Source organism: Bufo bufo, chromosome 2 (genome assembly GCF_905171765.1).
Source record: "Bufo bufo chromosome 2, aBufBuf1.1, whole genome shotgun sequence".
NCBI classification, from domain to species: Eukaryota; Metazoa; Chordata; class Amphibia; order Anura; family Bufonidae; genus Bufo; species Bufo bufo.
The window spans coordinates 57792175-57818206 of NC_053390.1; the positions used below are offsets into that span (position 1 = coordinate 57792175).

The window sequence follows — 26032 nt, forward strand, 5'->3', positions numbered from 1 at the left end:
TACAAGAATATAACTACTATAATACTGCCTCCTATGTACAAGAATATAACTATTATAATACTGCCTCCTATGTACAAGAATATAACTATTATAATACTGCCTCCTATGTACAAGAATATAACTATTATAATAGAATATAACAGCACAGAGCCACCCCATATAGAGACGTGTATGGATCTCAATGAGCTTTCACATCTGACATATCTCTGTAAATAATTCTCCTGCAGCTGTCAGTGGAGTTGGTGTGTCTGTACAATACTTATGAATTAGAAGCAATGCTTTGTGGGAAATCCTTAGTCTCCTGTGATTCATTTATCACGGCGCTTTTCAGAAACTGAAAGTGTTTGTGAAGACAAAGGAAAAAATGACTGTTCCGTCTGGCGGCGTACAGTTATCTAGCGGCTGTAGGAGTTATGATTCATAATTCTGGCCTCTGGATAGGACATTTCTGTAAGGTTCTATTCACATTGCATTTAAGACATATGTTTGTGGTGTATGTCAAGAAATGCTGCCAACATATAGAGTAGCTCTGGCACATGCTTCTGTTGTATCCGAGTCTGTGCTATACAATTGTATACTTCACTCGTAGACCATCGTTGCAAAAAAACAAACAGTTACTAGTGGCAACCATCTATGGTGTATAGAGACTGTTCCGTTACTAGTGGCAACCACTTATGGAGTATAAAGAATGTCCTGTTACCATTGTTACCCGCCTGTGGAGTATAGAGACTGTCCTGTTGTAACACCCAGAGCATGCAGAGCTTTCCATGGTGTCTAGTTTCTGTGTGTCAGCAAAAGGGAGGTGGAACCAAAGTTCAGGAGACAGCTGGGGAAGGTTTTAGAGCTTTCACAATAGAATAGAATATAAAAAATAATAACTAATGATGGTGTGTTCACTGAGGCACATGTCCTTATGGCAAATGGGATTTAGCCCCTACCGTTCTACCCCATAGTAGAGTCTCTTGTGTGTCCTGAACAGGACAATAGCAGAAACAGAAAGAAGTGTCTACAGACCTAGGTGGGGAAAGCTACCCATCAAATGCTTACCGGCCAACATTTAGGTTTGAAAAATCGGGGCATCCAAAACCCCGACCTGGGGAACGCCCGACTGTGCCTGGAACCACCCACTCATGGGCCAAGTTATTGTTAGGCCCACCCATCTTGAATTTGCCGCTACTGACTCTAAAAATCAGGGATAGTACCTGTAAATTCAGGACAGTTGGCAACTATGCAAGTTCAGAGTGTCAGAACTGGGCAGAAGGCTCTGCAGAGCATACCCCCCAAAAGATTTATGGGACGATCCTGGATTTTGGAGGCTGTCTGACAGTCCTGGGATGGCTGAGGCAAGTTCTCTATGACCTGAGGATGCAGGGACAGTTGAATGCAATGGCTCCACCATTCACCAAGCCAGTGATCTATCCAGCAGGAACAATGCAGTGACCTCATTACGCCTGCAGGGCTGAATATAAGAGCACGTAGGCGAGGGAATGATGGTCATCCCCCAGCCTGTGCGCTCTTGTGGTCAGCACAGCAGGGGCGATAACGTCACTTTTGGCAGAGAAGGATGAGCTCAGTTCGCCAGGGGAGTGGGGCTAGGTGAGTGTTATTGCTTTTTTTTTTTTACAACACAGGCTTCACTGCTTTAACGGGGCATTCTACTGTGTGGGGGCAGTAAAGGGGCATATCTAGTGTTTGGGGGAAATCAGGGGGATATCAACTGTGTAGGGACACTATGGGGACATATCTACTGTTTCAGGCCACTAAGGAGGCATATCTACGATAAGTGTAAAATAAGGGGGCATATCTACTGTTTAGGGGCATTACTGGGGCATATCTACTGCTTGGGGGCACTAAGGGGGCATATCTAGTGTGTGGGTGCAATAAGGGGGCATGCATGTTATACAGGGGCACTTTACTATGGGTGCAATAAAGGAGTATATCTACTGTGTGGGGGCACTAATGGGGCATATCTATTGTGTGGAGGCACAAAGGGGGCATACCTGCAGTGCAGGGACACTACAGGGGCATTCTACTGTGGGTGCAATAAAGTGGCATATCTGCTGTGTGGTGGCAATCATGGGTCAGATCTACTGTGTAGGGGCAGTAAGGGGGCAAAACTACTGCTTGGGAAGCTAATGGGGCATAACTACTGTGTTGGGGGCACAAAGGGGGGCATATCTACAGTGCAGGGATAGATAGGCACTAGGCAGAGTTAAAGTTGCGCTTTATTGTAAATAAATTATTGTCCCTCCTGGTCTTTTTAAAAGTTGGGAGGATGACAGGTCCAGACCACAAGCTGTGTACCAGCCTCATAACAGAGGAGTGCAAGAGAGAGTCTAAGGTGCACCTGGTGTAAGAACTGCTGAACTGTATCCTACAGGAGAATATTCACTGCTTTAAATTGCTGTGGTTGCCCTTTACAACTGCCTTAGTGTCCTTGTTGCCATCCACCATTACACTATTACCAGTCACAAATATCTATGGCGCATAGAGACTGTCCAGTTACCAGTGTCAGCCATCGATGGAGTATAGAGACTGTCCAGTTACCAGTGTCAGCCATCGATGGAGTATAGAGACTGTCCAGTTACCAGTGTCAGCCATCGATGGTGTATAGAGACTGTCCAGTTACCAGTGTCAGTCATCGATGGAGTATAGAGACTGTCCAGTTACCAGTGTCAGCCATCGATGGAGTATAGAGACTGTCCAGTTACCAGTGTCAGCCATCGATGGAGTATAGAGACTGTCCAGTTACCAGTGTCAGCCATCGATGGAGTATAGAGACTGTCCAGTTACCAGTGTCAGCCATCAATGGAGTATAGAGACTGTCCAGTTACCAGTGTCAGCCATCAATGGAGTATAGAGACTGTCCAGTTACCAGTGTCAGCCATTGATGGAGTATAGAGACTGTCCAGTTACCAGTGTCAGCCATCGATGGAGTATAGAGACTGTCCAGTTACCAGTGTCAGCCATCGATGGAATATAGAGACTGTCCAGTTACCAGTGTCAGTCATCTATGGAGTATAGAGACTGTCCAGTTACCAGTGTCAGCCATCGATGGAGTATAGAGACTGTCCTGTTACCAGTGTCAGTCATCTATGGAGTATAGAGACTGTCCAGTTACCAGTGTCAGCCATCGATGGAATATAGAGACTGTCCGATACCAGTGTCAGTCATCTATGGAGTATAGAGACTGTCCTGTTACTGGGGGTAACCACTTGTGGAGTTTCAAGACTGTTCTGTTCTGTCTGGGCTTGCTCCCCCGTTTGAATGGACGCATTCTTTGCTGCCACTTTATTCAGCTCTGTGGGGCTGCCGGAGATAGCCGAATGCTTGTACTCGGCTGTCTCTTACAGTCCCATAGAGGTGAATGGAGTGGCGGACTCGTACGTACATTGACCAATTCATTCAAATGGGAAGCCCAGCCTGTACACCTAGTTGTCAACAGCCTCAAATTTTCAGGGACTGACCTTTATTTTCAGAGACAGTCCCTGCAAATTTGTACTGTAAATTTTACTCCCTGTAAATTTGTGCAAGGTCTATGTAAGCCCTGCCTGTAATTGAGCAGTCATGCATGGTTTAGGAGCATTCCCAGGGTTGGGGCCTACTTGTACCTAATTTACCAACTGCAATGTTGGTAAATAATGCTACAAGTCATGACCAAATCTTGGTTCCTGGTGGGCTCTGCCAGAATTATAGATGCTTCATAGCAGGTGGTGGCTCTGTCCTAGAATTTGCATTGTGGCCTAGGTGCTTCAACTACCATTTAGTGGTAGGTTGAAGTTCGAAATACCCATTCAGTGGTCATAATTTCCTTTGCCGCTTGAGCTTATTGCCTGGTATAAGAGCCTTTCCATGAGGTATGAGTGTGGGGGCGACATTTGACCTGTTTTTCTACTATATCACAACAGGATCAAGCTGGAGTCTATGGTATTGGTTGAAGGAGGTGGGTGGGGAATTGTTCTTGACTCTGCAGGTAATGGCCAACCAAATCAATACAACCAAATTGACCAAGTAAATCCGACCACCTCCAGTGACCCTGTTCTTTTCAGAGAATACAAAGCAGCTCTATTATGTGCATGGCCATTACTTATCTGTGACCTGAAGCCACAGGATGGATGATGGAAGTCCAAGAGATTAAGAGACGGACAGAAACAGCTTGATGTTTCTTCAAGAAAAGTCCTCAGCTCTGGGACTGTCCCACTGTGGTATATAGTATATATGATGACAGTTCAATAAATAACATCGCCACCATGGGAGGGAAGAGAAGACCGCACAAAGGTCTTAGGTCTAAAGCTGTCCATCTACATGAGGTAGCTGGTGATAGGGCCCTATGCTTGTAGACCCTCATAAGCATTTGTTGCAGCCGAATGTGCATGTTTTTTCACTACGGTTGAGGATAAGTGAATGCCAGATGCGGAATAAAGGTTCGGACAGAAATAAATCTGTCTGATCAGCTTTTATTACCTTTTTTTTTTTTTTATATGGCATCTTCTAGGTTGAAATATGATCATTAGAAGCTACAGGCCAAAAGCCTGAGGCTGCACTACTGAGAGGTGCAGAATAACCAAAATATTAATATTTTTACCAACATTCTGGTTTGTAAATTTGGGACGTTTACGCTTCATCCCGGGGACACCCCATACCTGGTTGGGAGCATCTTCTTCTGGGCAGGGATTAAATAAACCCCGCCGCACGCACACCTTGAGAACGCCCGTTTATGGGCAGGATTGTCCATGCAAATTCTGTACAATCCAGTACAATTCGGGACCGTTGGCCCCAACGGGGACAGGAAATGATGTGAGTGATGACAATCTCTGTACAGCCCTGTGCTGTCCGCATCTTTTGTAACCCCATTCAGATGAATGGATCCGCATCTGATCCGCGAAAAACACGGGTCGGTTGCAGACCGAACATACGGTAGGGTGTATGTAGCCTTAGGCCGAGTTCACACGAACGTGTGTGACCCGTGCCTGTGCTGCGGCCCCGCAAATAGCGGGCCGCAATGCACGATCGCCAGCCGTAGGTCAGCCGCATCGGATCGCGGACCCATTCACTTTAATGGGTCCGCGATCCGGCCATTCCGCTAAAAGATAGGACTTGTTCTATCTTTTTGCGGAACGGAAGTACGGGACGTAACCCCACGGAGGCACTCCGTAGTGCTTCCGAGGGGTCCCGTCCCGTGCGGCTGTTCCGCGATTCCGGATTTGCGGACCTATTGAAGTGAATGGGTCCGCATCCGTGATGCGGAATTCACACGGAACTGTGGCCGCGATTTGCGGGCCGCAATACGGCCACGGATCACACACGTTCGTGTGAACTTAGCCTTAGGCCTCTTTCACACAAACTATACGGATTTGGTCCGGATGCGTTCATGGAAACTCGCACCATTTTGCAAGCAAGTTCAGTCAGTTTTGTCTGCCATTGCGTTCAGTTGTTCCGTTTTTTCCACGCGGGTGCAATGCGTTTTGATGCATTTTTCACGCATGTGATAAAAACCTGAAGGTTTACAAACAACATCTCTTAGCAGCCATCAATGAAAAACACCTTGCATCCGCACTTGCTTGCGGATGCAATGCGTTTTTCACTGAAGCCCCATTCACTTCTATGGAGCCAGGGCTGCGTGAAAAACGAAGAATATAGAACTGATGCGTGAAAAAAAACGCTCATGTACACAGACCTATTGAAATGAATGGGTCAAGATTCAGTGCGGGTGCTATGCGTTCACGTCACGCATTGCATTGCAGAATACTCGCTCGTGTGAAAGGGGCCTTAGGCCTCATGCACACGACCAATTTTTTTTGCGGTCCGCAAAACGGATTTCCGTTGTTCCGTGATCCGTGACCGTTTTTTCTTCCGTGGGTCTTCCTTGATTTTTGGAGGATCCACGGACATGAAAAGTGAAAAAAAAAACTAAGTCAAGCTTCCATTGAAAATGATAGGAAAAACGGACACGGATCACTATCTTGTGTGCATCCGTGATTTTTCACGGACCCATTGACTTGAATGGGTCCGTGAACCGTTGTCCGTGAAAAAAATAGGACAGATATTTTTTTCACGGACTGGAAAAACGGATCACGGACACGGAAGCCAAACGGTGCATTTTCCGATTTTTCCACTGACCCATTGAAAGTCAATGGGTCCGCGAAAAAAAACGGAAAACGGAACAACGGCCGCGGATGCACACAACGGTCGTGTGCATGAGGCCTTAGTTTGCTGTCAGACATTCAGTGTTTAGTCAGTCTTTGATCAGTGATTTCCATCAGTGATTGTGAGCCAAATCCTGAAGTAAAGCCTACAGAGACAAGGTATAAGGCCTTATTTACACAGTCAGGCCTCGTCCACATTTCCGTGTCAGTGTCACGTCCATGAAAAAAAGCGTCCATGTGTCATCCATGAAGTTGTCCGTGAAGGATCCGTGGGTCAGTTTTTTCCCTCTGTGTGTCATCCGTAATTCACGGACGCACCACAGATGCCATCTGTGTTGTGTCCGTGATTTTCACGGACCCGTAGGCTTCAATTAGCGTGCTTGGCCCGCATCACGGATAAAAGTAGTGCGTGTCTTCCTGATTTTTTTTTCTCACAAACGGTCAGTAAAAATGGAAGTGTGGACGAGGCCTCAGTGTTTGGAACCAGGTGCGGGTCCAAAATCCAGAACAGGAGCAAATCTTTCCATTATAAATTATCTCTGTGTAGCCGCCACTTCTGATTTTGGCTCACATTAAGGCCTCCTGCACACGACCGTTTTTTCCCCCCGTTTACTGGCCGTTTTTTGCGTTCCGTATACGGTCCATATACGGGACCATTCATTTCGATGGTTCCGCAAAAAAAGCGGAATGTACTCCGTATGCATTCCGTTTCCGTATTTCCATTTTTCCGTTCCGTTTAAAGATAGAACATGTCCAATTATTGCGCGCAAATCACGTTCTGTGGCTCCATTCAAGTCAATGGGTCCGCATAAAAACGGAACACATACGGAAATGCATCCATATGTCTTCCGTTTCCGTTCCGTTTTTTGCGGAACCATCTATTGAAAATGTTATGCCCAGCCCAATTTTATCTATGTAATTACTGTATACTGTATATGCCATACGGAAAAACGGAACGGAAAAACGGAACAGAAACGGAAACAAAAAACGGATCCGTGAAAAACGGACCGCAAAACACTGAAAAAGCCATACGGTCGTGTGCAGGAGGCCTAACTGATGGAAATCACTGATAAAACACTGAGCAAACACTGACTGTGTGAAGGCGGCCTAAGATTCATGTCTTGGAGTCAAGGGAGACAATTATCTAATGTCTTCTTTGAACGTGGCAGATTTCTTTTACCTTTTAGGCTACTTTCACACTAGCGTTCGGGTGTCCGCTCGTGCGCTCCGTTTGAAGGGGCTCACGAGCGGTCCCGAACGCATCCGTCTGGCCCCAATGCATTCTCAGTGGAGGCGGATCCACTGAGAATGCATCCGCCTGCCAGCGCTCAGCCTCCGCTCCGCTCAGTGAGCGGACACCTGAACGTTCGGGTGTCCGCCTGGCTGTGCGGAGGCGAGCGGATCCGTCCAGACTTATAATGGAAGTCAATGGGGACGGATCCGCTTGAAGATGACACTATATGGCTCAATCTTCAAGCGGATCCGTTCCCCATTGACTTTCAATGTAAAGTCTGAACGGATCCGCTCAGGCTACTTTCACACTTAGAAAATTTTCTAAGTTTTAATGCAGACGGATCCGTTCTGAACGGATACAAACGTCTGCATTATAGGAGCGGATCCGTCTGATGAAACATCAGACGGATCCGCTCCGAACGCAAGTGTGAAAGTAGCCTTATTGTGCTGTTCTTTTATCATCCTTTCTTGGTGAAGGTTTTTTTTGCAATTAAATTTTTTAATAATTAATTTAATTTGAATACATTCTAGACATAAAGGGAAATTTTAAAGAATACTTCAGTTTTGTAAGATTAAAAAGCAAGTTCCCTTAATGACGGGAGTATAAAACGTGTCACTAAACATTACTTAGGCCATAAGTTGCGACCATCTGCTGTCTGCTGGGGCAGGACGTTAAGAATTAGGAGCCTCACAAAGGGGCCTAGTGTTACCCAGCCACCATCAGCCATCTGTCCCGATACGTCTGAGGGACCTGAAGCTTTCACATCTTACTGCTTCATCAGGACAATAAAACGAGCCGGGACTTTACTAGGTCGCCTACAAAAATCTCAGCAGTGAAACCAAGCTGGTCCTCAGTCGAGACTCTAAAAGAAGACAATCAAAGCGTGTAGGGGGAAGACGAATGTTAATTTTAATTTATGACCCCAAATGTCAATGTTCGTGTCCATGATTCGAAAAAAAAAAAAAAAATGCCTGCCTTCTTCTATAAACAGCGCCACACCAGTCCACTGGTGGTGTATGGTACTGCAGCTCAACCCCATTGACTTCCATGGAGCCAAGCACAACCAAAAAGTTGGTGTGGAGCGGTTTCTAGAGGAGAGCAGCCATGATTTTATAATGATGAACGACCCCTTTAACCCCTTCATGGTCTGTGTTTTTGCCATACAACAGCACATGAAAAATGGGTTCATTATCTCTATAAAAGACATAGGCCCTGATTTATCCAAACTGGTGTAAAGGTAAACTGGCTTAGTTGCCCATAGCAACCAATCAGATTCCACCTTTTGTTTTTCAGAGCTCTTCTGGGAAATGAAAGGTGGAATCTGATTGGTTGCTGTGGGCAACTGAGCCAGTTTTCCTTTACAGCAGTTTTGATAAATCGCCCCCACCTAGGCTCTGATTTATCAAAACTGGTGCAAAGGTAAAGTGGCTTAGTTGCCCATAGCAACCAATCCGATTTCACCCCTCATTTTCAAATGGAGCTCTGAACTCTGATTGGTTGCTAAGGGCAACTAAGCTTGTTTTACTTCGTAACAGGTTAGGGATGTGCAAATGGTTCCTTCTAGAGGTTTCAGTGGCCTCTTTTTGTTAATCCGTCGATCTGCTGATTTTGGGTTGGTCACGCTGTTAAGATTCCCGGTAATCAAAACTGGTGTAAAGTGGAACTGGCTTAGTTGCCCATAGCAACCAATCAGATTCCACCTTTTATTTTCCAAAAGAGCTGTGAAAAATGAAAGGTGGAATCTAATTGGTTGCTATGGGCAACTAAGCCAATTTCCTGTACACCAATTTTGATGCATATGTCTTTTACCTCCATTAAATCTATCAGCCATTTTGGAGGCTACAGAGAACTGTCTTTAGTCACTACTCACTAGCTCACCCCTTCAGCCTCTCGTGTGTAGGTTCTACCTATACCTATGTGGAGAAGTACACAGGATGAAGACACGTCCACATGGCAGACCACCTACACCCTGGGGGCTGACAATGCAAATTGCTTGTTTAGGGCTTTTTTTCTTTGCGACTTTTCCGTCCGGATGTGATGCATATGCTGAACACATGGCATCCGGACTGAATCCTGACCCATTCCTTTCACTGGGTCTCTGTGCACGTTTTTCAGTTCTCTTCTCTGCGTTCAGGAAAAATCGCAGCATGTTCTATATTGTGTGTTTTTCACGCAGCTCCGGCTCAATAGAAGTGAATGGGGCATGTGTGAAAAACGGAAGATATCCGGACGCAATATGTTTGTCACTGATGGTTGATAGGAAATGTGGATTGACAGACTGTGGACACCCCCCTAACTGGTAACACCCAGTTTTCAATGTATTTGTACAATCCTAGGAGCAATAACAGAGGAATGGCACAATGTAGATAGTTATTTTATGGGAAATGCAATTATTTACCACACCAGACTTATTAGGGGAGGGGAAGTGTCCTCTTTAGGGCTCATGCCCACAAACGTATTTCCGTTTTTTTTGCGGACCGCATACGGGACCATTCATTTCAATAGGTCCGCAAAAAAAATGGAAGGTACTCCGTTTGCATTCCGTTTCTGTATATCCGCATTTCAGTTCCACAAAAAAATACGCATTACGGACAAGGATAGGACTCTTCTATTAGGGTCCATTCACACGTCCGTAAGTGTTTTTCGGATCCGCAAAACACGGACACCGGCAATGCGGACCACACATCGCCGGCACTAGAATAGAAAATGCCTTTTCTTGTCTGCAGTTGAGGACAAGAATAGGACATGTTCTATTTTTTTCGGGAACGAAATTGCGGATCCGGAAATGTGGATGCGGACAGGACATAGTGTGCTGTCCACATCAGTTCTGGCCCCATTGAAAATGAATGGGTCCGCACCCGTTCCGCAAAATTGTGGAACGGATCCGGACCATTCATACGGACGTGTGAATGGACCCTAAGGGGCAAGCTGTTCCGCTCCGCAAAAATACGGAATGCACACGGACGTCATCCGTATTTTTTGCGGACCGCAAAATACATACGGTTGTGTGCATGAGGCCTTAAGGGGTGGATTTTGTAAAAGACTCTGGAGATGCTCAATATCACCAAATTGGCTTATTGAATTAAAGTCATTGGGCCAGATTTATCATTCCTCTGACTGCTCACTCCACTTTAACATATGGCTAAAGTCAGTTTTAGCCAAGTCAGATTTATGATCGGCCCTTTAAGACTATAATAAATGTGGTTTGACGGTAGCAGTTTATCCGTCAGTAAGCAGCTTTACAAAAGTCGCACATCTTGATGAAAAAGTCGCACGTTTTTATGAAAAAGTCGCATGTTCTATTAAAAAGTCTCATAAGATAAGCATGGTCCTCGCTGGAGTGAAATTGGGACTTTTTTGCGACTTTTTTGCGACTTTTTTAAAAAGTCGCAATAGTAAATTTGTCTTGCCAATCATTTGCATAAGGAAAAACGCCCATTTTCTCAAAACTGGAGTGCTTAGCGCTTGCCTTCAAAAAGTCGCAAAAAAGTCGCAAAATTTTGATTTGCGCATTTTTTTGCGACTTTTTGACTCCATAAAAGTGACTTAGCCTAATGATATATCTGGCCCATTGTGTAAGATTTCTCAGGGACAGCTGGGTCGATGCTCTGCCTCTCTGTGATGGTGACATTGCTGATAATACTATGCATGGGGCTAGATTGCACAAGATGGATCAATTTACTTCCAAGACAGCTGCGAAGAAGACATCCAGAAAGAAACGCCAATGTTCTTGTCAAATGTTAAAGTTCAGCCTCACCTTTCATAACCTTTCTGTATTTGGGAATTGCAAATGTAGAAATTTCCCAAAATACTTGTATGCTTAGGCTAAGTTCACACGAATGTGTGTGATCCGTGGCCGTATTGCGGCCCGCAAATTGAGGGCCGCAATACACGGCCACGGTTCCGTGTGCATTCCGCATCACGGATGCGGACCCATTCACTTCAATCGGTCCGCAAATCCGGAATCGCAGAACAGCCGCACGGGACGGGACCCCTCGGAAGCACTACGGAGTGCTTCCGTGGGGTTACGTCCCGTACTTCTGTTCCGCAAAAAGATAGAACATGTCCTATCTTTTTGCGGAACGGGCAGATCGCGGACCCATTAAAGTGAATGGGTCCGCGATCCGATGCGGCTGACCTACGGCCGGCGATCGTGCATTGCGGCCCGCTATTTGCGGGCCGCAGCATGGGCACGGGTCACACACGTTCGTGTGAACTCGGCCTTAGAATAACCCCTTACAGGGATTCAAGGCCTGGTCTGGTTGGTTGGTGCCCTGTGCGGTTTCTGTAACCTCCTTCCCTTAGGCTTGTTTCACACTGCGTGCAGCGGTATTTGTCCGGACGATTCGCGGCATATTTGCCGGATCGCGGCCGGATCACCACCAGACCTTATTATAGTTAATGGGGCCAGACAGCATTCTGGTAGCATGAAGGAAGGAACCGGCACTCCTTTGTACTGCAATTATATCAGGTTTATTCGCCATTCATAGAAGAGGAGACACGCGTTTCGACACATGCAAGTGCAGCTCGCATTGCTTTGATAAAGGCACTGAGTGGCGAATAAACCTGATATAATTGCAGTACAAAGGAGTGCCGGTTCCTTCCTTCATTCAAGCATCCGGAGTGATGTCCGCTAACCTTCACACAGTGCCGCCTGACTATTCGTAACCAGCATTCTGGTAGCGTCCGGCAATGCCGGAACCAGCAGGCTTCTCCCAGCCGGAATATCCTACCGGATCGGCAAATGCAAATGTGAAACAAGCCTTAAAGTAGCACTCCCACAAAAATTTTCATTCCCTGACCTGCTAGAAAGGTACATGATGTAATCTGCAGTGAAGATAATTTTCTTAGGCTACTTTCACACTCGCGTTTGGTGCGGATCCATCTTGTATCTGCACAGACGGATCCGCACAGATCCGTTTTCAATTGCACCATATTGTGTCAGTGAAAAATGGATCCGTCCCCATTGACTTGCATTGTAAGTCAGGATGGATCCGTTTGGCTCAGCTTTAGTCAATCAGTCACCAAAGCGCTGCAAGCTGCGTTTTAGTGACCGTCTAAAAATCGCAACGGAGACCAAACGCAGCTAAATTGATGCATTCTGAACGGATCCTTATCCATTCAGAATGCATTGGGGCTGAACTGATCTGTTTTTGGCCACTTGTGAAAGTCCTGAAATGGATCTCACGCCAGTGTGAAAGTAGCCATATTTGTGAGTTACTGTATAACTTACCTTCTGATCCTCAGCTGTGTCATGTGAGCAACACTCTGACTTCCAAATAACACAGCATCATATGTGTGTACAGGAAGTCTATGTATTCCTATGAGAACCTCAACGTCAGTCTCAAAGGAATGAACAGAGAAGTAAATGACCTTCTGTCCTGGGTCAGTTGGAGAGGTACATGACACAGATGAGGATCAGAAGGGAGGTTATAACTTATAAATAACTATGGAAGAAATATGGAAGATCACCTTCACTACAGATCACATCACAGACCTTTCTAATAGGTCAGAGAATAAAAAAATTTGTGGGAGTGCTTCTTTAAGATTCCCCATATAGTGCCCAGATACATCTGCCCAATACACTAGGAAATATAACTGCATCCCGTGTAGCTGCATTTTCATAGGGTAGGGTGCCAGGTATGGGTGACCAGGCCAATGAAGCCGATGCTGCCAGATGGTGCCCTTATGTAAACAAACAGGGGGGGGGGGGGCATTTACTATGGCTTTTAAGCCAGAATTGTGGCATTGAAAAGGCGCAAATTTTGTTGCACGCGGTTTTTGCAGGAAAATTTGCAATTTTTTGGCCTTTGCACCACTTTTCAGAAGTGGAGTGAAAAGGGGGCATTTGCGAAGGGGGACGAGTCCAAAAGGACATACACATCTGTCTTTATTCACGCCAATTTTCTGGTGCAAATAAAGATAGAAACCTATGGCAGCTAGGAGGCCCCTGTAGATTTAAGTTTGCTGGGTGGCCTGCCGGGGGGAGCGACAAATTCATGAGTTGCCTGCGCATCAACATAAATTTGTCGCATCCTCCGGCAGCACAGAGGGAATCAAGAGAGGCGTATAGAACGCCGATCTTGATAAAGGTCCCCAACAATGTGCTCATCTCTAAGGACTGCACATGGACTCCTACAAGCCATCAGTGTTAATTCAGCCCTCCGGGGATCCGTGTGGAGGAACCCAGGGCATGCACTATTCTGGTCCGTGTCTCACACCTGGAGACCGGTGGAGACGATTGTTTCTGGCAGTCATGAGGTCCATGTCTTACATGGACATATGAACTGCAACACGGATCCAGCCTAAGGCTATCCCTGACTATTAGGCCTCATGCACACGACCGTTGTGTGCATCCGTGGCCGTTGTGCCGTTTTCCGTTTTTTTTCGCGGACCCTTTGACAGACCTGTCACTTACCAGTAGGAGGAGCTCCCGGCCGGTCACAGACAGCGCAGCAGGTAAGTATGATGCTTCTAATATTGTAATATTGCTAAGTAACCATGGCAACCAGGCCTGCAGTAGCGTCCTGGTTGCCATGGTTACCGATCGGAGCCCCAGCGCTTAAACTGGGACTCCGATCTGAACTCTCCGCTGCCACCAATGATCGGGCGGGGGGGGGGGGGAGAGAGGGGGGGGGCCGCACACTGGCCACCAATGATATTACAATAGAGGGAGGGGGGGGCCGATGGAGGCCGCACACTGGCCACCAATGATATTACAATAAAGGGGGGGGGGGGCGACGGAGGCCGCACACTGGCCACCAATGATATTACAATAGAGGGGGGGCTGGGGGGGCCGCACACTGGCCACCAATGATATTACAATAAAGGGAGGGAGGGGGGGGGGGGGGGGGGGGGGCGACGGAGGCCAAACACTGGCCACCAATGATATTACAATAGAGGGGGGGCCGCACACTAACCACCAATGAAATTACAATAAAGGGAGGGGGGGGCGACGGAGGCCGCACACTGGCCACCAATGATATTACAATAGAGGGGGGGCCGGGGGGGGCGCACACTGGCCACCAATGATATTACAATAAAGGGAGGGGGGGGGGGGGGGCGCCGGAGGCCAAACACTGGCCACCAATGATATTACAATAGAGGGGGGGCCGCACACTAACCACCAATGATATTACAATAAAGGGAGGGGGGGCGACGGAGGCCGCACACTGGCCACCAATGATATTACAATAGAGGGGGGGCCGGGGGGGGGCCGCACACTAGCCACCAATGATATTCAAACTGGGGAGGGAGGGGGGTCTGCCCCCTGCTGCCTGGCAGCCCCTGATCTCTTACAGGGGGCTATGATACGCACAATTAACCCCTTCAGGTGCGGCACCTGAAGGGTTAATTGTGCTGATCACAGCCCCCTGTAAAAGATCGGGTGCTGCCAGGCAGCAGGGGGCAGTCATGTACACAGTTCGTAGTATATTCTAACTAGAAGCGTCCCCATCACTATGGGAACGCCTCTGTGTTAGAATATACTGTCGGATCTGAGTTTCACGATGTAACTCAAATCCGATGGTATATTCTAACATAGAGGCGTTCCCATGGTGATGGGGACGCTTCAAGTTAAAATATACCATCGGATTGGAGAAAACTCAGATCCTATGGTATATTAACTCCTGACTTTACATTGAAAGTCAATGGGGGACGGATCCGTTTGAAATTGCACCATATTGTGTCAACGTCAAACGGATCCGTCCCCATTGACTTGCATTGTAATTCAGGACGGATCCGTTTGGCCCTGCACGGCCAGGCGGACACCAAAACGACTTTTTTTTCATGTCCGTGGATCCTCCAAAGATCAAGGAAGACCCACGGACGAAAAAACGGTCATGGATCACGGACCAACAGAACCCCGTTTTGCGGACCGTGAAAAAATACTGTCGTGTGCATGAGGCCTTAATCCACGCTACCTCAATTATACTCCAGAGCTGTAATTCACAATTCTGCTATTTTGTGTAATCTCAAAGGGGTCTGGTGGAGCCGAATATTGTCTACTCCATCCGACACAGTATACAGTATTTTGTAATAATGGGGCGATATCCAGTAATAAAGTATTCTGCATTCTCTCTGCATATTTCATACCAAAAATTGGATTCAGCAAAGGAAAGTAGATATTTCCAATAGAGGAGAGGAAGAAGGGGACGCTCTATGTGACCGGGTGACAGAAAAAACAGAATTGCGGAGCCATTCATTTCTTTGGGGCCGCACTATGTGCTGCCCGGATCTGGAATTGCGGATCCTCACTTCCGGGTTCGCAATTCCGTTCCCGAAAAAAATAGAACATGTCCTATTCTTGTCCACAATTGCGGACAAGACTAGGCATTTTCTTTTAAGTGCCGGCGATGTACAAAACACACACGGATGTGTGAATGGACCCTTAAGTGGGCACCATGCAATACGCCTTTTTCACAGTGGTAGTGCTGTAGGGGAATTGCTGCTCTGGTCTCCTGCACCTAGTCGCTGAGATTAGGGATGAGCGAATCAACTTCGGATGCTTCATCCGAAGTCGATTCGCATAAAACTTTTCCGTACAGTATTAGAATGTATTGGCTCCGATGAGCTAAAGTTATTTCTTTGCAAAGTCTCGTGAGACTTTGTGTAATAACTTCAGAAATTAATTTCTACTGTAAAAAACCTTTGTATCGAACTTGGGCTCGATTCCAAGTGGATCCTTGGAACCGAGCCCGAGTTTGGTGCAAAGGTTTTTTTACAGTAGAAATTAGTTTTATGCGAATCGACGTCAGATTAGGCATCCGAAGTTGATTCGCTCATCCCTAGCTGAGATCACCGGGACAAGCTGCAATCTGCTTATTTTCTGGAGATCCTACTTACAAAGAGGGATTGTAAGGCTATCTGCACACGAGTGCGGGTGAACGCACATAAGATCCGCATTAATTTCTGTGCAAACTTATGTGCGTCTGTGCTGCATATCCGCACCAAAATCTGCAAAGTCTAACAGCGGGTTTTGGTGCGGATTTGATGCGGTCTCCCTCCTCCATTGAAAAGGGTGAAATCGGCAGCTAATACCGCAAACATAGTTGACATGCTGCAGATTTTGAAATCCTTAATGCAGGTCAATATCCGCAAGTAAAAAAAACGGCAAAGTCTACATGAGCTTTGTGTAATCTCATTCATTTTGCTGGTACGTAATAACAGTACTACGGTTTTTCTGCATGGGAAGAAAATACACATATTCCACCACGTGTGCAGTAGGCCTAAAGTGTGTACAAATCCTTTAGGGCCTACTTGACTAGAAGTCCTATTTTTATAACACAAATATATAGCTTGGTGTAATACTAATATATATATATATACACAGTATATAACCGCATGTGGCCATCATCCCAGGTATTCCTGGAACTTTATTATTCCACCCATTGGATGTAAACAGAACTCTTAAAGGGGTGGTCTCATCTGAGACAATGGGGGCATATAGCTTAGGATACGCCCCCATTGTCTGATAGGTGCGGGTCCCAGCCGTGGGAGAGAATGGAGCCCCCGCAAAAGTGGTGGCTGGAGGACTCTGGTCTGGCCACCACCAAGTGCTCTCCCCGTAGAAGTGAATGGGAGCGCACCACACATGACCGGCCACCACTCCTATTCACTTCTATGGGCCAGCGCTCGGCTATTTTCGGCGGCCCTATAGAAATGTGCAGTGCACCCTCCACCACTTCCGGGGCTCCATTTAGCCATATGCCCCCATTGTGCCTCAGTATGGCCGAGATAATAAAATACAAGACAAAGGAAAAAAATCCTTTCTGCATTGGTCCAGTGACAGGTGGCTGGAAGACAATGGTCTCGGCAGAAGCCTTGATATACATAGCTCTAAGCAGTGATTTACTGAAATTCACTCCTTTCAGTATTTCTAAAACATAAGCGATTGACAAGGAGCACTCAGGTACTGCAGACAGCAGGAGAACATTAGCTGAAGGCCGTTCCCATAGAAGACATTATTAGGCCTCCACATGCCAACTGTTCCTTTGTGTATAAGATTGGGGGTTTAGAACCTACGTGAAACACTATAGGACTATCCCAGCAGGACTGTCACAATACAATACGGAGTAATTATAAGGTTGGGTGGTGAGTGCTGAGTCACTGGCCCTGGATTGGTGCTATGAGATTGTCCACGGCGGGATCACGTATAGTATACATTATATAGGGGGGTCATGAGAGGATGCTTTAGTTAAACTATTATTTTGCTGTTTACAATCTGTTTTTGGCCTCATGCAAACGACCGTTGTTTTATTCCGTGTCCGTTTTTCGTGATATTCTGCGGACCCATTGACTTTCAATGGGTCCGTTGAAAACTCGGCTAATGCCATCCGCGTCCCGTGATCCGTGGTTCCAGTCCGTCAAAAAAATATAACCTGTCCTATTTTTTTCACGGAAAATGGTTCGCGGACCCATTCAAGTCAATGGGACCGTGAAAAAACGCGGAGGCACACAAGATTGCCATCCGCGTCCGAGCGTCCGCGTCCGTTTTTTTCCTATCATTTGCATAGCAAACTTGACTTAGATTTTTTTTTACTTTCCTTCATGTCTGGTGATCCTCCAAAAATCAAGGAAGACACACGGAAACAAAAACGGATCACGGAAAAACTGAACCCCATTTTGCGGAACGGAACACAACAACGGTCGTGTGCATGAGGCCTTTCTCTGTTATCAGCCTTTTGGGGTTGGTGAGAAGCTGGCTGTAGGGTCTTCAATGATACCACTACATTAATTATACCTGCTCTCCAAAACGTTTCCACTCCTACAGTATGTGTCGTATGTGCTCCTTTAAAATGGGAACCTATAGTCCGGAGATGACTCATTGACTTTTATGGGATAATGTTGTGGCATGCTCTGAGACCTGTGCAGAGATGATTGTGCAGGGAGGGGGAGAAAGTGAGCTGTGTCACCTATTCTAAATGATGTATCCTGTGTATAGAGGTGTTACCTGTCATTGTATCCTTCCTGTGATGATAATGAGATGACTGCTGATAAGTGATAACTACAGAACACGAAAAAGCAGCCTATTAGGAGGCTCAATGCCTGGTGTGAAAACTGCAAGGTTTTGGTTTGGCTTTTATTATTCCTTTGAGATTTTATAACTCTGGTCATATAACCCCTTTTAAAGATGGTGTAGATTATTAATAAATAAAAAATGTCTGCCATAAATTATGTAGCATATAGTACCTGAGATGGAGCACAAAGATAAAAAGGGAAGGACCTTTAGCTCTCCAGCTGCTGTGCACATAATAATAATAATAATAATAATAATAATAATAATAATAGCTAAACTTCACTCCAGGAGCCAGTTTGACTAATTTGGTGACCCAGCACCAAGAACATTGATAGGCATGAATATAAAACCTAAAAAGTTGGCCATCAGTAGCAGATCAGCATGCTTTGTGTGGTAAAAAAAAAAGATTTGTACATATTCATGATACACAAGACCACTTGCCTCTAATGCAGATGTGTCATCTGTAGTTGTAGTAATCCAAGCCTTGGGTTTCATGGTACCTTTGATAATACACGAAAAGTGCAGAAAAACTAGAACATATCAAATATGTATTTAAACCATATCTCCACCTAAATGTAGAGTTACAAAATTCATGCTACAACTCCGAGATGTGGTATGGCATGATGTCACTGCTGGCAAGTTACTGATCCAACTTGTTCTGAAGGCATCATTGTGCCAACCCAACTATGAGCTAAGGGTACTTTCACAATAGCGTTGTTTGAATCCGGCGACGGAACTGCCCGCCGGATCCGGAAAACGTGTGAAAACGGATTACATTTGTCACTGAGCAGAGAAGAAGCAAGAACACTTGATGTGACTTGAACTAGACTCTTAATGGTTTTAACTCCACCATCAGTAGTACCCAAACCGTCTTCTAAGGCTCTGTTCAATGTGCCCACAGAGGCATTCGTCACAAGCGCTGGTAGGATTAAGGGCAAGAATACTTCTACATTATACCTTCAAAAAGATGGAAACCATGACAGAACCCAGGGGGCCCCAATAAAAGGGTCCATCAGACTCTACACCACGGTTTCCATTATACTGTGATCAGAACCTACATTTGGACTCATCTTCTCCTACTGGTTGGCTTAGAAAGGGTAGCATTATAGAATATGACAACAAAACCACAAAGTTGAGTATTGTGACCTTCCACTAACCTTGAGATAGATACAAAATATATAATATATAATGTTAAAATATCTTGATACCTGCAGGTCCACACAATCTGAGATTTATTGGCACCATAATTTAGGATGTCAAATGACCAGGTTGTCCAATTATTGCCCCCACCCCCAAAAAAATGTTAATGGCCCTCAATGTTTCAGTTCTCGAGAACAAAAAAGAATTCTACAGTTGAGGACTACAAACCCTTCAAGTAGCACAAAAAGAACGTTCCTCCATGGAGAGTGTCGTCCTACGATATCCAGGCCCCATTTTGAAAATTATCGTATTGTAGTTTAATGGAAGTGAAAAGAATCAAAACAAAAGAATCACGTTTGAAATGAGCAGCCTCAAAACACATGCATGTTTTCATTCATGCAAGGCGAAGCACAGCCTCCCTTACTGACACGTGTGTATGTGTGTGCATATGTAGCTGCCGAGAGCTTAGCCTGCAAATCCAGATTAGAAAGAAAAGAGCAGAGTAAGGAGGGGGTTCTGTATACTGTTTACAAAGAGACAACACAAGATAGAGGCCTAGCTAACCCGGTACTGGAGGACTTCATGTCTATGCTCCATTTGGCCACAAGGTTTATTCATGAGCTTTTGAACTTCTTAAGCATAGTAAAATCTTAATTTGGGTGTCTTTAGGCCTTTATTTTCTCATTTATTAGTTATGCAAAAGATTTCCCACCACAATTGACAAACTAAAACGAGCAATTATGTGTTCTCACTTTCTGGTAGATGCTGCAAAATTCACCAGCTATTATATTTAGTGAGGTTCTGGTACTTACATCTACGGTAGATAGTACTCCAGTCCATACTTTACTATACATGTTCTCCACAGTAGAGGAGACCATACTTGGTTACTGAAGAGTAGCAAGAGTAATAGACTGGACCCGGATGGATGGTGAGAGGTCTTCCAGTCTTTGAATCGCCTTAGAGGTGGGCACCGTCCTATTCTTTTTTTTCTTGTGTTTATATAAGGAGATTGTCCAAAGTCCTGGAAAATACCCTTGTATGAGACTGACCTCTTCTAAAATGCCACATAGATAGGACCTCTGACAAAATCTTTACACAATATATGTTCTCCCCAATCAGGGAGACCTCAATTATCTACTCAAGAGTAGAGATTGCTCCTTATAGACAGATATCAATAGTTAGAGTATGACCAGTCCCCAAACCTCCTGAGTTTTGGACACCACCATAATCATAGGATCATACTCATTGCAAGGAAAGTATCCAACATGGTGGAGAACCTCCTTGTGTATGGAAGAAGCATTCAATGAAAAAGTGGTGGGAAACCAGTGCTCGTATAAGTGCTACAGGTCCTTGTTATGTACAACGTAAGGTGAGTGTTTGATCTGTAGGCAGCCTACAGGCCCCATACAAGTTGGTGTATTGTCAGACAAATGGTGGGTTCAGTGACAGTCTAAAGCTGTCTATACACATTCATTTTTAGTCGGCTGAACCCAGGTTTGGCTGATCATATTAATGTGTGTGAGGAGCTCCTGACTCTCCTCTGATACATAATGTTGAGGGACAGAAGAATCAGGCAAAATGAATATTTCGCCCAATTCTTTTGTTCTCCTGCAGCCCCCTGGCAGTGGCTTTTTCCTCTCTCCCCATAGATTACATATACACATTTGGCTCAGCCAAATGTGAATGTGTGTGGGTAAGCCTGGAGGGAGTCGGGAGAGGTAGTGTGTGGAAAGCTCCCAATAGAAGGAATGGGAGAAATATACATTTCACCCGATCCTTTTGTTCTCTTTTGAGATAAGCAGCTTTCTCCCCTCTCCCCACTGAATACACATACACATATACGTTAAGCTGATTTGAGTGTGTATGAAGGAGTCGGTAGAGATAGCTTTTGGCCGAATGATTGTTTGGTCCGCGGCTGTTGAATGTGGATGGCCGCTCTAATACAGAGCTGAACAGAGTGATTTTATAGTTTTGGGGTAAAAGGTTCAGTATAAGGTGTAATTAATTCACTTAGATCTCTGCTCTTTCTCTGCTCAGGAGTCCAGTGGGAGGTCCTACTAGCGACTGGCAGCCTTCCCTTGAATGAGTGTGCAGTCTGTCCCTGGAAAGGGCCACCCATTGGACTCTTAAGCAAAGAAAACGTTGGGGTTGAGAGGAGTAAATTACAAGTTACTCCTCTACATACACTGGCGGCAGACATTTTTTTGGTGCTGAAATGCAAAATGGCTGCCTTATATGCTCTTGGTAACTGTAATTGTAAGCTACAGAAAGCAGATGACATGCACAATGATTTTACCAGTGCAGAGTGATGTCCTTTTGTTAAACCACTGCCTCATTCCATAATATCTCAAATAAAATCTTTTTTTTTTTTTAAGATGGGAAATTAAAAAAAAAATTTAAATCTCAGTTTTACCTATTAAGTCTAAAAACATAAAAAGGAAAAATGTTTCTGACAAGGGCCCCCATAGCGCAGGGACTAAAGTCATTCACGCACAGGAAGGACATTCAGCAATAAGGAATGAGGGATATATAGATCTACTAGAGAAAAGGAGTACGACAATAAATGGGAAAACAGCAATAGAAAAGGCAGACTAAGTTAATATAGGAAAACTAGTTTCTTTATTGAAAGATTGTTGTATTAGTATTTGTGAAACTGAGTGTAACAGAGTCATGCACACGATACAGAAGGCAAGCCCACCATGCTTTGGAGGGGCAACAACAGAACAAAAGCGGCATACAATGAGTAGATGTGTAGGCTACAGCACAGTACATTTCAGCAGGGTACGCCTCTACAGAGAGATTTACATCAGAAAAAACTAGGAAATGTAAAAAAATACAGAACATGCTTTAGTCTTAGTACATGAAATAAAAGGTGAAAGGTCCATGACTAAAGGCTTTCAGATACAGAACATTACCCACAAAATAAGAACAGGAAGTAGTTTTTATAGCACAGCAGAAAAAAAGGATACCCCTGTTAAATGGATGGTCCATTTTGCCAACAAGCTTAAAAAATATATATATATTTTTTTTTAAATATTTTTTGTTTTTGGAATTTAGTTTTACACTAATATCAGAATTTCGTAAAGATAACACAATTTACTATGGCTCGCAACGCCGCCATTTGTAATCCATTCAAGTTTTTTCCCCATCTTTGTGGCAGCCGGTAGACTGCAGACAATAGATTTCAACATACAATGGGGAAATCAATTATCCCTTATGAGGCCCTTTAAATCCGGCCTTGACTATCTTGCAGCGCTGTTGGAAAATACGAGCCGAGACCCAGGCCTGGCCTCCCCAAGAGCAAAATGAATCCACTTAACAGAAATTTACAGTGTAATGTACTTAGCTAAACAAGATGAAGATACAAATAAAAATGGCTGTTACTCTCTAAAAGCTCTACTGAATGGCTAGGTTCTACGTTACTACAATGAGACTACAAAGAAAATAAAAAAATAAAAAATAACAGGTCCAGGGTTACATTCTCTACAGTTTTTTTTTTTTTTGTTTTTTTTAACAAGAAAAATATGATTTTAGGAAATTCATTTTAAAGCATCAGTATCCTCTTGTTGCAGGGCTATACTGGCCAGGTGGCTTTATGGGCTTGAGGCTATTGCCTTTAGACTGGAGAGGCACCAAGGGAATTTTTTTATTTATATATTTATTTAAAAAAAAAAAAAACCTTTGCTATAAATTATTTACAAAATAAATAAAATAATCGTATCTTTTTTCAAATATGAGGCAGTGAAACAAAAGCCTTTATTGGAGCGTAAAGGTGGTGGCGGTGATAGTGGTGGTGGCGGTGGGGGACAGAAAGGGAAGAAGGGAGGGGGGGGGTTAGGGAGAGGTAATAATTGCATTTGCATGCAAGCACATGGGTTACCCAGAAAGTAAACCTTCTCCATAAACAAAGAAGAAAAGAAAAAAAGGACAAGCAGCCATGAAAGAAGGGGATACTGCAGCTTAATCAAAGAACAATGTTGTCTTCAGATGGAAACAGGAAATGGTTAAGAGGGTGTCACAATACAGGTATATGCAGAGGCAGAGGACTACACCAAGAGCAGCATGTTGGGTCATTCACTGTGCTACACAATGAAGGAAAAAAAAAAAAAGAATTGATAAATGCAAATGTAAAATCCCATAGTCAATTAACCTTATTTTTTTTTTTTTTTTAAAGGGTAGATTGTTTATTGCATGCATACAGTTTAGATGCATAATAATAATAATCATGATAATAATAATAATAATAATAATAATAATAATAGTATACTGGGGCATTATTAGCGAGCTAATATTCTCACACTCCCCAGTCTGGAGAGGACAGGAAATGATTGAAGAGCAATGATCTGCTGACCTCCCCAGTAGAGGAAGGATGGGTCTGTATTAAAATACAATACACCGGTCACCCCAAAAAACATCAAATACCCCAGCACTGAGATCTAGTCCTGTTGCAATAATCTCTAATCTAACACAACATTGCACATCAACATCTGGGATGGACCAGTTGTCACTGAGCTGGTTGCAAAATAGAGGCGCTGAGCCCTGATTGGAAATGTCAGGTCATCGGCAATTTGCAAATAGCCTATAAATATGTACATTTTAATAGGTGCAAGAGAATGCATACATATTGCATGTGCTAGATCATAGCAACAACCCCATATACAGGTGACACCAGCACTCCCCTTTTTTTTTTAAATGAACCCCAGCCTCCCCCCCCCCCCCCCCCCCCCCCTTAGCTGCAGCCACCTATTTGCAAGAGAATTTGGTGACAGTAGGAAAAGCAGCTGATGTGATGATGAAACGAAGCGATGAGGAGGAGGAGGAGGGCTCACAAAGAGTAATTGGATCTGATCTTCCTTAAATAAAACAGTATACAGCAGAGGTCTCAATAAGATTAGGACTAAGATACATAGAAGCCAATACTGCTTGCTGCAAAACCCTCCAGAAAATAGCACAAGGCAGTGTTGCAGCAATGTATCCATAGGCAGTTTTAAAAAAAATAATAATAGATAGATACAATGTATCCATACAACATGTATTTATCATAATAAATAGATACAATGTATCCATACAGCAGGTAAATATAATAGATACAATGTATCCATACATCATGTAGTAATAATAATAATAATAATAAGATACAGTGTATCCATACAGCAGGTAAATATAATAGATACAATATATCAACAGTATATGTCTAATAATAGATACAATGTATCCATACATAACGTATTTTCAAATAATAAATAGATCCATGTATTTCTAGTAAAAGATACAATGTATCCATACATAATGCATTTCTAATAATAGATACAATGTATCCAGAACACCGTGCCTATGGTGACCAGGAATCTGATTTGCAATGTATCCATACTGCACAACATAGAGGAATTGAGAATGACATATATATATATATAATGCATCTATAACACTATTCCTATGGAGTTAAATTTTGATTTGATGGCAGCTAAAATCCATACAACACAATATCGGTATGTATCCATGCATCTTTCCAATCAGAATGATAAAGAAATACAATGTAACACTATCCGGATGGTCACCAGAAGTGACTGGATGGTCTTTCAATGCAATCCTTTGTATCCCTGCAGCCTATATGATGTACAGAGATGCAATGTGTCCATAGAGCAGATATTCTCTGGCCATCTATAAATAGGTGCAGGGCACACAAGCAGAACATTGCAGACCTCAAGGCTCTGGCTGATCAACATAGCTGCCCCCCCCCCCCCCCCTCCTCCTATGTCACACTATAGCATTCACCCTCCCCCCCCCCTTCCCCAGAAGCCCACCACCACCAGAAGCCCACCACCACCACCACCACCAGAAGCCCACCACCACCACCACCAGAAGCCCACCACCATACCTCGGTTCCGTACAGAGCCAAAGACTGGAAGAACAAGATATCCTACGTGGACTAACACCATGCTGGCAGAGACAGTGCTTGCAACCCCTGGTGCTGATCACTGTGACTATATAGACAGGCTGATCCTAGTGTGTGCTGCTACTGCTGGCTGGGAGACAGATGGCCCATTGGTAATGGTCCTTTCAAATCCCCCCTATATACATTCAAATGTGCTGCAGCTGCCTCAACACAAAGGGAGGGGGCTTGGAGCTACCTTCTACAGCTCCCCTAAGACAAAGCAGCCCAACCAATGAGCTCTAAGCTGGGGGGAGGGCACGCAAGCTCCCTGCAGTCTGTCTGGATTAGCTTGTTTCATTGCATTGGATTTATTATATATACTTTTTTGCATTTTTTTTAAAAAGATTTTTATATATTTTTTATTAAAGAAGCAATGACCCGCGTCAAGGGACACTCAGCTGGGAGCCCAGGCAGCACCATGACCTGTCTGCTTAACTTGGTGGCCCATTGGTAGAAGAGGTTATATGAGTCTCAGACGGACATGTGCCATTAGTTTTGTATACATTAGAAGAGTATAAAAAGCCATATGGCAAGGGTGTTGGAATGGCTGCTGCAGACAC

At 44.5% G+C, this 26032-nt stretch overlaps 1 protein-coding gene across 2 annotated transcripts in view; it reads right to left on the bottom strand.

Annotated features, from left to right (window-relative positions):
- The window catches only part of RNF165 (ring finger protein 165), a 96356-nt gene extending 70718 nt beyond the window's left edge, over positions 1 to 25638 (bottom strand). The window contains exons 1-2 of one of the 2 annotated variants that reach the window (XR_005776624.1): positions 25416 to 25638; positions 22152 to 23619 (exon numbers count right to left, since the gene is read on the bottom strand). Coding sequence is in view for 1 of the 2 variants with exons in the window: in XM_040420160.1 (XP_040276094.1) it covers positions 25416 to 25476 (61 nt within the window). In the remaining variant the exon portion in view is untranslated. Of the gene's footprint in view, positions 1 to 22151; positions 23620 to 25415 lie in introns of those variants that run through there. The other variant, XM_040420160.1, reaches the window with a different exon arrangement.
- Positions 25639 to 26032: the final 394 nt, after the last annotated feature.